The sequence below is a fragment of the Heterodontus francisci genome, chromosome 35 (genome assembly GCF_036365525.1).
Source record: "Heterodontus francisci isolate sHetFra1 chromosome 35, sHetFra1.hap1, whole genome shotgun sequence".
NCBI classification, from domain to species: Eukaryota; Metazoa; Chordata; class Chondrichthyes; order Heterodontiformes; family Heterodontidae; genus Heterodontus; species Heterodontus francisci.
In genome coordinates, this window is record NC_090405.1 from 51,074,012 (window position 1) to 51,086,446 (window position 12,435).

At 46.4% G+C, this 12,435-nt stretch overlaps 1 protein-coding gene across 3 annotated transcripts in view; it reads left to right on the forward strand.

The window, feature by feature from the left end:
- Positions 1-11,710, forward strand: part of tubgcp4 (tubulin gamma complex component 4) — a 67,780-nt gene extending 56,070 nt beyond the window's left edge. For all 3 annotated transcript variants that reach the window (XM_068015547.1, XM_068015549.1, XM_068015548.1), the window contains one exon: positions 10,347-11,710. In XM_068015547.1, coding sequence (XP_067871648.1) covers positions 10,347-10,359 — 13 coding nt within the window. In that variant the 3' untranslated portion in view covers positions 10,360-11,710. The remainder of the gene's footprint in view (positions 1-10,346) is intronic.
- Positions 11,711-12,435: the final 725 nt, after the last annotated feature.

Below are 12,435 nucleotides of genomic sequence, written 5' to 3' on the forward strand. Positions count from 1 at the left end.
ATAAATACAGGGCCTGCTGTAGTTCTGTACTAGAGGTTAAATACATGGCTTGGTGTAGTACTGTACCAGGGGTTAAATACATGGCCCAGTGTAGTACTGGACTAGGGGTTAAATACATGGCCTGCTGTAGTTCTGTACTAGGGGTTAAATACATGGCCTAGTGTAGTACTGTACTAGGGGATAAATACAGGGCCTGCTGTAGTTCTGTACTAGAGGTTAAATACATGGCTTGGTGTAGTACTGTACCAGGGGTTAAATACATGGCCCGGTGTAGTACTGTACTCAGGGTTAAATACATGGCCTGGTGTAGTACTGTACCAGGGGTTAAATACATGGCCCGGTGCAGTACTGTACCAGGGGTTAAATACATGGCCCGGTGTAGTACTGTACTGGGGGTTAAATACATGGCCCGGTGTAGTACTGTACCAAGTGGTTAAATACATGGCCTGGTGTAGTACTGTACCAGGGGTTAAATACATGGCCCGGTGTAGTACTGTACTGGGGGTTAAATACATGGCCCGGTGTAGTACTGTACCAAGTGGTTAAATACATGGCCTGGTGTAGTACTGTTCCAGGGGTTAAATACATGGCCCGGTGTAGTACTGTACTGGGGGTTAAATACATGGCCCGGTGTAGTACTGTACCAAGGGGTTAAATACATGGCCTGGTGTTGTACTGTACTTGGGGTTAAATACATGGCCTGGTGTTGTACTGTACCAGGGGTTAAATACATGGCCCGGTGTAGTACTGTACTGGGGGTTAAATACCTGGCTTGGTGTAGTACTGTACTAGGGGTTAAATACATGGCCCGGTGTAGTACTGTACTAGGGGTTAAATACATGGCCCGGTGTAGTACTGTACTAGGGGTTAAATACCTGGCTTGGTGTAGTACTGTACTAGGGGTTAAATACATGGCCCGGTGTAGTACTGTACTTGGGGTTAAATACATGGCCCGGTGTAGTACTGTACTTGGGGTTAAATACATGGCTTGGTGTAGTACTGTACTAGGGGTTAAATACATGGCTTGGTGTAGTACTGTACTTGGGGTTAAATACATGGCCCGGTGTAGTACTGTACCAAGGGGTTAAATACATGGCCTGGTGTTGTACTGTACTTGGGGTTAAATACATGGCCTGGTGTAGTACTGTACCAGGGGTTAAATACATGGCCCGGTGTAGTACTTTCCTAGGGGTTAAATACATGGCCTGGTGTAGTACTGTACTAGGGGTTAAATACATGGCCTGGTGTAGTACTGTACCAGGGGTTAAATACATGGCCTGGTGTAGTACTGTACCAAGGGGTTAAATACATGGCCTGGTGTAGTACTGTACCAAGGGGTTAAATACATGGCCCGGTGTAGTACTGTACTAGGGGTTAAATACATGGCCTGGTGTAGTACTGTACCAAGGGGTTAAATACATGGCTTGGTGTAGTACTGTACTTGGGGTTAAATACATGGCCTGGTGTAGTACTGTACCAAGGGGTTAAATACATGGCACGGTGTAGTACTGTACTTGGGGTTAAATACATGGCCTGGTGTAGTACTGTACCAAGGGGTTAAATACATGGCCTGGTGTTGTACTGTACTTGGGGTTAAATACATGGCCTGGTGTAGTACTGTACCAGGGGTTAAATACATGGCCTGGTGTAGTACTGTACCAAGGGGTTAAATACATGGCCTGGTGTAGTACTGTACCAAGGGGTTAAATACATGGCCCGGTGTAGTACTGTACTTGGGGTTAAATACATGGCCTGGTGTAGTACTGTACCAAGGGGTTAAATACATGGCCTGGTGTTGTACTGTACTTGGGGTTAAATACATGGCCTGGTGTAGTACTGTACCAAGGGGTTAAATACATGGCTTGGTGTAGTACTGTACTTGGGGTTAAATACATGGCCCGGTGTAGTACTGTACCAAGGGGTTAAATACATGGCCTGGTGTTGTACTGTACTTGGGGTTAAATACATGGCCTGGTGTAGTACTGTACCAGGGGTTAAATACATGGCCCGGTGTAGTACTTTCCTAGGGGTTAAATACATGGCCTGGTGTAGTACTGTACTAGGGGTTAAATACATGGCTTGGTGTAGTACTGTACTTGGGGTTAAATACATGGCCCGGTGTAGTACTGTACTTGGGGTTAAATACATGGCCTGGTGTAGTACTGTACCAAGGGGTTAAATACATGGCCTGGTGTTGTACTGTACTTGGGGTTAAATACATGGCCTGGTGTAGTACTGTACCAGGGGTTAAATACATGGCTTGGTGTAGTACTGTACTTGGGGTTAAATACATGTCCTGGTGTAGTACTGTACTAGGGGTTAAATACATGGCTTGGTGTAGTACTGTACCAGGGGTTAAATACATGGCCCGGTGTAGTACTGTACCAAGGGGTTAAATACATGGCCTGGTGTTGTACTGTACTTGGGGTTAAAGACATGGCCCGGTGTAGTACTGTACCAAGGGGTTAAATACATGGCCTGGTGTTGTACTGTACTTGGGGTTAAATACATGGCCCGGTGTAGTACTGTACTAGGGGTTAAATACATGGCTTGGTGTAGTACTGTACTAGGGGTTAAATACATGGCTTGGTGTAGTACTGTACTTGGGGTTAAATACATGGCCCGGTGTAGTACTGTACCAAGGGGTTAAATACATGGCCTGGTGTAGTACTGTACTCGGGGTTAAATACATGGCCCGGTGTAGTACTGTACTAGGGGTTAAATACATGGCCCGGTGTAGTACTGTACTAGGGGTTAAATACATGGCTTGGTGTAGTACTGTACTAGGGGTTAAATACATGGCCCGGTGTAGTACTGTACTAGGGGTTAAATACATGGCTTGGTGTAGTACTGTACCAAGGGGTTAAATACATGGCCCGGTGTAGTACTGTACTAGGGGTTAAATACATGGCCCGGTGTAGTACTGTACTAGGGGTTAAATACATGGCTTGGTGTAGTACTGTACTTGGGGTTAAATACATGGCCCGGTGTAGTACTGTACCAAGGGGTTAAATACATGGCCTGGTGTAGTACTGTACTAGGGGTTAAATACATGGCCCGGTGCAGTACTGTACTAGGGGTTAAATACATGGCCCGGTGTAGTACTGTACTAGGGGTTAAATACATGGCCCGGTGTAGTACTGTACTAGGGGTTAAATACATGGCCTGGTGTAGTACTGTACCAAGGGGTTAAATACATGGCCTGGTGCAGTACTGTACCAAGGGGTTAAATACATGGCCTGGTGTAGTACTGTACGAGGGGTTAAATACATGGCCTGGTGTAGTACTGTACTAGGGGTTAAATACATGGCTTGGTGTAGTACTGTACTAGAGGTTAAATACATGGCCCGGTGTAGTACTGTACTAGGGGTTAAATACATGGCTTGGTGTAGTACTGTACTAGAGGTTAAATACATGGCCCGGTGTAGTACTGTACTAGGGGTTAAATACATGGCTTGGTGTAGTACTGTACTAGAGGTTAAATACATGGCCCGGTGTAGTACTGTACTAGGGGTTAAATACATGGCTTGGTGTAGTACTGTACTCGGGGTTAAATACATGGCCTGGTGTAGTACTGTACTAGGGGATAAATACAGGGCCTGCTGTAGTTCTGTACTAGAGGTTAAATACATGGCCCGGTGTAGTACTGTACTGGGGGTTAAATACATGGCTTGGTGTAGTACTGTACTAGGGGTTAAATACATGGCCCGGTGTAGTACTGTACTAGGGGTTAAATACATGGCCCGGTGTAGTACTGTACTAGGGGATAAATACAGGGCCTGGTGTAGTACTGTACTGGGGGTTAAATACATGGCCTGGTGTAGTACTGTACTAGGGGATAAATACAGGGCCTGGTGTAGTACTGTACTAGGGGTTAAATACATGGCCTGGTGTAGTACTGTACTAGGGGTTAAATACATGGCCTGGTGTAGTACTGTACCAAGGGGTTAAATACATGGCCCGGTGTAGTACTGTACTAGGGGATAAATACAGGGCCTGCTGTAGTTCTGTACTAGAGGTTAAATACATGGCCCGGTGTAGTACTGTACCAAGGGGTTAAATACATGGCCCGGTGTAGTACTGTACTAGGGGTTAAATACATGGCCCGGTGTAGTACTGTACTAGGGGTTAAATACATGGCTTGGTGTAGTACTGTACTAGGGGTTAAATACATGGCTTGGTGTAGTACTGTACTAGGGGTTAAATACATGGCCCGGTGTAGTACTGTACTAGGGGTTAAATACATGGCCCGGTGTAGTACTGTACTAGGGGTTAAATACATGGCCCGGTGTAGTACTGTACCAAGGGGTTAAATACATGACCCGGTGTAGTACTGTACTAGGGGATAAATACAGGGCCTGCTGTAGTACTGTACTAGGGGATAAATACAGGGCCTGCTGTAGTTCTGTACTAGAGGTTAAATACATGGCCCGGTGTAGTACTGTAGTAGGGGTTAAATACATGGCCCGGTGTAGTACTGTACTAGGGGTTAAATACATGGCTTGGTGTAGTACTGTACTAGGGGTTAAATACATGGCCCGGTGTAGTACTGTACTAGGGGTTAAATACATGGCCCGGTGTAGTACTGTACTGGGGGTTAAATACATGGCCCGGTGTAGTACTGTACTAGGGGATAAATACATGGCCTGGTGTAGTACTGTACTAGGGGATAAATACAGGGCCTGCTGTAGTTCTGTACTAGAGGTTAAATACATGGCCCGGTGTAGTACTGTACTAGGGGTTAAATACATGGCCCGGTGTAGTACTGTACTAGGGGATAAATACAGGGCCTGCTGTAGTTCTGTACTAGAGGTTAAATACATGGCCCGGTGTAGTACTGTACTAGGGGTTAAATACATGGCCCGGTGTAGTACTGTACTAGGGGTTAAATACATGGCCCGGTGTAGTACTGTACTAGGGGTTAAATACATGGCCCGGTGTAGTACTGTACTAGGGGTTAAATACATGGCTTGGTGTAGTACTGTACTAGGGGTTAAATACATGGCCCGGTGTAGTACTGTACTAGGGGTTAAATACATGGCTTGGTGTAGTACTGTACTAGAGGTTAAATACATGGCCCGGTGTAGTACTGTACTAGGGGTTAAATACATGGCCCGGTGTAGTACTGTACTAGGGGTTAAATACATGGCCCGGTGTAGTACTGTACTTGGGGTTAAATACATGGCCTGGTGTAGTACTGTACTAGGGGTTAAATACATGGCTTGGTGTAGTACTGTACCAGGGGTTAAATACATGGCTTGGTGTAGTACTGTACTAGGGGTTAAATACATGGCCCGGTGTAGTACTGTACTAGGGGTTAAATACATGGCTTGGTGTAGTACTGTACTAGGGGTTAAATACATGGCCCGGTGTAGTACTGTACTAGGGGTTAAATACATGGCTTGGTGTGGTACTGTACTAGGGGTTAAATACATGGCCCGGTGTAGTACTGTACTAGGGGTTAAATACATGGCCCGGTGTAGTACTGTACTTGGGGTTAAATACATGGCCTGGTGTAGTACTGTACCAGGGGTTTAATACATGGCCCGGTGTAGTACTGTACTGGGGGTTAAATACATGGCCTGGTGTAGTACTGTACCAGGGGTTTAATACATGGCCCGGTGTAGTACTGTACCAGGGGTTAAATACATGGCCCGGTGTAGTACTGTACCAGGGGTTTAATACATGGCCCGGTGTAGTACTGTACTGGGGGTTAAATACATGGCCTGGTGTAGTACTGTACTAGGGGATAAATACTGGGCCCGGTATAGTACTGTACTAGGGGTTAAATACATGGCCCGGTGTAGTACTGTACCAGGGGTTTAATACATGGCCCGGTGTAGTACTGTACCAGGGGTTTAATACATGGCCCGGTGTAGTACTGTACTAGGGGATAAATACAGGGCCTGCTGTAGTTCTGTACTGGAGGTTAAATACATGGCCCGGTGTAGTACTGTACTAGGGGTTAAATACGTGGCCCGGTATAGTACTGTACTGGGGGTTAAATACATGGCCCGGTGTAGTACTGTACTGGGGGTTAAATACATGGCCCGGTGTAGTACTGTACTAGGGGATAAATACAGGGCCTGCTGTAGTTCTGTACTGGAGGTTAAATACATGGCCCGGTGTAGTACTGTACTAGGGGTTAAATACATGGCCCGGTATAGTACTGTACTAGGGGTTAAATACATGGCCCGGTGTAGTACTGTACCAGGGGTTTAATACATGGCCCGGTGTAGTACTGTACCAGGGGTTTAATACATGGCCCGGTGTAGTACTGTACTGGGGGTTAAATACATGGCCCGGTGTAGTACTGTACTGGGGGTTAAATACATGGCTTGGTGTAGTACTGTACTGGGGGTTAAATACATGGCTTGGTGTCGTACTGTACAAGGGGTTAAATACATGGCCCGGTGTAGTACTGTACTGGGGGTTAAATACATGGCTTGGTGTAGTACTGTACTGGGGGTTAAATACATGGCCCGGTGTAGTCCTGTACTGGGGGTTAAATACATGGCTTGGTGTAGTACTGTACTGGGGGTTAAATACATGGCCCGGTGTAGTACTGTACTGGGGGTTAAATACATGGCCTGCTGTAGTACTGTACTGGGGGTTAAATACATGGCTTGGTGTCGTACTGTACAAGGGGTTAAATACATGGCCCGGTGTAGTACTGTACTCGGGGTTAAATACATGGCCCGGTGTAGTACTGTACTAGGGGTTAAATACATGGCCCGGTGTAATACTGTACTAGGGGTTAAATACATGGCCTGCTGTAGTACTGTACTGGGGGTTAAATACATGGCTTGGTGTAGTACTGTACTGGGGGATAAATACAGGGCCTGCTGTAGTTCTGTACTAGAGGTTAAATACATGGCCCGGTGTAGTACTGTACTAGGGGTTAAATACATGGCCCGGTGTAGTACTGTACTAGGGGATAAATACAGGGCCTGCTGTAGTTCTGTACTAGAGGTTAAATACATGGCCCGGTGTAGTACTGTACTAGGGGTTAAATACATGGCCCGGTGTAGTACTGTACTAGGGGTTAAATACATGGCCCGGTGTAGTACTGTACTAGGGGTTAAATACATGGCCCGGTGTAGTACTGTACTAGGGGTTAAATACATGGCTTGGTGTAGTACTGTACTAGGGGTTAAATACATGGCCCGGTGTAGTACTGTACTAGGGGTTAAATACATGGCTTGGTGTAGTACTGTACTAGAGGTTAAATACATGGCCCGGTGTAGTACTGTACTAGGGGTTAAATACATGGCCCGGTGTAGTACTGTACTAGGGGTTAAATACATGGCCCGGTGTAGTACTGTACTTGGGGTTAAATACATGGCCTGGTGTAGTACTGTACTAGGGGTTAAATACATGGCTTGGTGTAGTACTGTACCAGGGGTTAAATACATGGCTTGGTGTAGTACTGTACTAGGGGTTAAATACATGGCCCGGTGTAGTACTGTACTAGGGGTTAAATACATGGCTTGGTGTAGTACTGTACTAGGGGTTAAATACATGGCCCGGTGTAGTACTGTACTAGGGGTTAAATACATGGCTTGGTGTGGTACTGTACTAGGGGTTAAATACATGGCCCGGTGTAGTACTGTACTAGGGGTTAAATACATGGCCCGGTGTAGTACTGTACTGGGGGTTAAATACATGGCCTGGTGTAGTACTGTACCAGGGGTTTAATACATGGCCCGGTGTAGTACTGTACCAGGGGTTAAATACATGGCCCGGTGTAGTACTGTACCAGGGGTTTAATACATGGCCCGGTGTAGTACTGTACTGGGGGTTAAATACATGGCCTGGTGTAGTACTGTACTAGGGGATAAATACTGGGCCCGGTATAGTACTGTACTAGGGGTTAAATACATGGCCCGGTGTAGTACTGTACCAGGGGTTTAATACATGGCCCGGTGTAGTACTGTACCAGGGGTTTAATACATGGCCCGGTGTAGTACTGTACTAGGGGATAAATACAGGGCCTGCTGTAGTTCTGTACTGGAGGTTAAATACATGGCCCGGTGTAGTACTGTACTAGGGGTTAAATACGTGGCCCGGTATAGTACTGTACTGGGGGTTAAATACATGGCCCGGTGTAGTACTGTACTGGGGGTTAAATACATGGCCCGGTGTAGTACTGTACTAGGGGATAAATACAGGGCCTGCTGTAGTTCTGTACTGGAGGTTAAATACATGGCCCGGTGTAGTACTGTACTAGGGGTTAAATACATGGCCCGGTATAGTACTGTACTAGGGGTTAAATACATGGCCCGGTGTAGTACTGTACCAGGGGTTTAATACATGGCCCGGTGTAGTACTGTACCAGGGGTTTAATACATGGCCCGGTGTAGTACTGTACTGGGGGTTAAATACATGGCCCGGTGTAGTACTGTACTGGGGGTTAAATACATGGCTTGGTGTAGTACTGTACTGGGGGTTAAATACATGGCTTGGTGTCGTACTGTACTAGGGGTTAAATACATGGCCCGGTGTAGTACTGTACTGGGGGTTAAATACATGGCTTGGTGTAGTACTGTACTGGGGGTTAAATACATGGCCCGGTGTAGTCCTGTACTGGGGGTTAAATACATGGCTTGGTGTAGTACTGTACTGGGGGTTAAATACATGGCCCGGTGTAGTACTGTACTGGGGGTTAAATACATGGCCTGCTGTAGTACTGTACTGGGGGTTAAATACATGGCTTGGTGTCGTACTGTACAAGGGGTTAAATACATGGCCCGGTGTAGTACTGTACTCGGGGTTAAATACATGGCCCGGTGTAGTACTGTACTAGGGGTTAAATACATGGCCCGGTGTAATACTGTACTAGGGGTTAAATACATGGCCTGCTGTAGTACTGTACTGGGGGTTAAATACATGGCTTGGTGTAGTACTGTACTGGGGGTTAAATACATGGCCCGGTGTAGTACTGTACTAGGGGTTAAATACATGGCCTGGTGTAGTACTGTACAAGGGGTTAAATACATGGCCCGGTGTAGTACTGTACTAGGGGTTAAATACATGGCCCGGTGTAGTACTGTACTCGGGGTTAAATACATGGCCTGGTGTAGTACTGTACTAGGGGTTAAATACATGGCCCGGTGTAGTACTGTACTAGGGGTTAAATACATGGCTTGGTGTAGTACTGTACTAGGGGTTAAATACATGGCCCGGTGTAGTACTGTACTAGGGGTTAAATACATGGCCCGGTGTAGTACTGTACCAAGGGGTTAAATACATGGCCTGCTGTAGTACTGTACTGGGGGTTAAATACATGGCTTGGTGTAGTACTGTACTGGGGGTTAAATACATGGCCCGGTGTAGTACTGTACTAGGGGTTAAATACATGGCCCGGTGTAGTACTGTACTAGGGGTTAAATACATGGCCCGGTGTAGTACTGTACTAGGGGTTAAATACATGGCCCGGTGTAGTACTGTACTAGGGGTTAAATACATGGCCTGGTGTAGTACTGTACTAGGGGTTAAATACATGGCCCGGTGTAGTACTGTACTAGGGGTTAAATACATGGCTTGGTGTAGTACTGTACTAGGGGTTAAATACATGGCCCGGTGTAGTACTGTACTGGGGGTGAAATACATGGCCCGGTGTAGTACTGTACTGGGGGTTAAATACATGGCCTGGTGTAGTACTGTACTGGGGGTTAAATACATGGCCCGGTGTAGTACTGTACTGGGGTGAAATAAATGGCCCGGTGTAGTACTGTACTGGGGGTTAAATACATGGCCCGGTGTAGTACTGTACTTGGGGTTAAATACATGGCCCGGTGTAGTACTGTACTGGGGGTGAAATAAATGGCCCGGTGTAGTACTGTACTGGGGGTTAAATACATGGCCCGGTGTAGTACTGTACTGGGGGTTAAATACATGGCCTGGTATCGTACTGTATTATGGCTTTAGGTTGTTTTTGCCGTATGCTGCGTTCGCTGATTTCAAGCAGCCCATAAATGGAGGCAGAAGGGAACTGTTGGTTTCGGAGGGGGAAATCCGTCCAGGTTTATGGTCCGTTGACCACTGCTAGAAAGTATGTGTGAGAGCATGTCCGTGTGCGCATATCTCTGTGTGCATGCACACTTGTTAAGTGCGAAAAGATATAATTCTTGCCTTTGATGCCTATGTTACCTTGTGATCCTCACTATAGGCATCTGGTGCCTGTAGAATCAGTTCCTTGGATGTGTCAGTACCTTTTGGAAAAGGGGTGAAATCGGAGGGAGCAACTATTTGCTGTGAGAGGTGGAGGAAAAAACAAGGCGTGTTTGACTTGTGTAACTCTGCAAGCATCCATTTTTCTAACAAAGCATTTTATTCTTTTTCAGTTTTGGCATTTGACCACTGGGCACAGGATGGTCTTGTGTACCATCTGCATCCTGCCTTTCACCAGTATCTGATGCTCCTGTTCTGTCTGTGGTGTTGATATGCTATAAATGAACCTCCTGATCTGAAGACTGCCTCCAACTCATCCCCTCCTACAACAGCCTTGGGTAAACCACCCACGCGAAAGCTTCATTAACCAAGACATTAGGGTTACAGTGCAACCTGCAATCATTTTATACAGTCGTTTGTGGCAGGGTTTGTGAACTTTTCACCCTACTCCTCTCTCTGCATGTCGGATGCATTCAGGCTGGAAACTATTTTACGTTTCTGTAGCAGTTTATCTGCAGCTTTGCAAAACCTTAACTTTTTAAGAGTGTTGGTGATCGTGAATTCCCTACTGTACTTGTGTCTTTCCAAATTGTCCCAGTTCCCCGCTCCACTGTCCTGCCTCTGAAGGAGTGGAATACGAATGTGTCACAGGACCAAATCCCAAATCTCATTGACTTTTACCAGCGATCGAAACTCATTTAAGTATTGCTTGTGAACGAATTCTTAGTGGCAGAAAGGATGAATCTTTCAAGGTTTCCTCAAAATGTGGACTGGTTTGATCCAAAAGCCTTGGATAATTGGGAGTCCTGTACCATCTGTTCCTGCCCCCGATCTCTGGGACCCGTTTGGAAGAGCGCAGGTTTAAAATGAAGCATCCATGTTCTGTTGCTTTAAGTGATTTTTGCCTCTTGATTCTAATTCCCGAGGAGTCCACTCATCTGCCTCCTTGCTCCCTGCCAGTCTCTGGTTGTGAACAGGGCTAAACACTGGGGTCTCTGCCTTCAGGGGCAGGTTTGAAACCTGACCCACTACCCCGACATTGCATCAGAATTGTCTGTCATACGACACTGTCCCTAATTTGGGAACCACGCTAACAACTACTGTGGGAAATGGGGACAATGCCCCAAGGGTATAGTGAAGATGCTTTACTGGGTTTGAGTTACATTAATGGAGCAAAGTGGAGGGAGCATTGCTCTGCTTATTGCTTCCATTGTCAATGGTCTGGATATGCTTGATGCATGAAATTGGAGAGAGTTCCTTTCCTGACATCTCTTGCCCTGGCGAGAGGAACACTCACACAAGGTAAAATGGCAGATCCTTCCATAGCCTTCCCCATACACTGTAAAGATCAGCAATTGAATAGGTAGTGCTCAGAACAATCGTTTCATTAGCTGTTTCCCGATAACTACAAAGAGCACAGTCCAATGTTAAACCTCACAGTCCATCCACATCCACTGATCCCACAGGAATAGTGAGATCTTTTTTGTGAGCCTGCCTCGTTTTTGTAAGTAGAACAAAATAAAATCGAATGCGTGCATCTCTGGCTGAGACCAGCTCCGTGACTTTGCCACAGTTTGCAGTATAGCAGCAGCCTGCACAGTCTAGTTGGTTTTTAAGGTTGTGGATCACACAAACCTCATGTCAGTTACTCTAGGAGAGGAGCATATGTGATGGGACCCCGAGGATGGAGCTGCGGATCCCACCCCCCAACCTTTCTCCCCAATATTTGAGCACCAGGAGCATCACACGCTGAATCCCTCCTCTGATATTTACAAGTAAGCATTTTCCAGGGATAGTCACTGGAAAGCCACTTGGAGCAGGAACTGTGGCTCGGCCCCTTTAAACAAGGCCCTAACAGAAAGGACAGGCGTATTGTAAATATGCACAAATCGGTTGTCCCTGAGTTGTACGTTTCAAGAGGAACTTTAATATGAAGTTGTGAAGATGCATTGGTCTAAGTATTTATTCCGCAGGCCTATTCATAGTTAAACTGTGAGTGACACAAGTAATCATCTACCTTCTAGCCTGTCCCCGAAAATGTTAATGCTCCAGTAAACTGCACCATGCCACATGTCAGAACCTCTCCTCTCCAATCCATTACCACTCCCCGCCCCCCCCCCCCCCCCCACCCCGAGGAAGCCCCGAGATTAAAGCTGAGAGATATTCTTTATCACTGATTAACATGTGACCGCGTGGGTATTCTCCGGGTGCTCCGGTTTCCTCCCATAGCCAAAGACTTGCAGGTTGATAGGTAAATTGGCC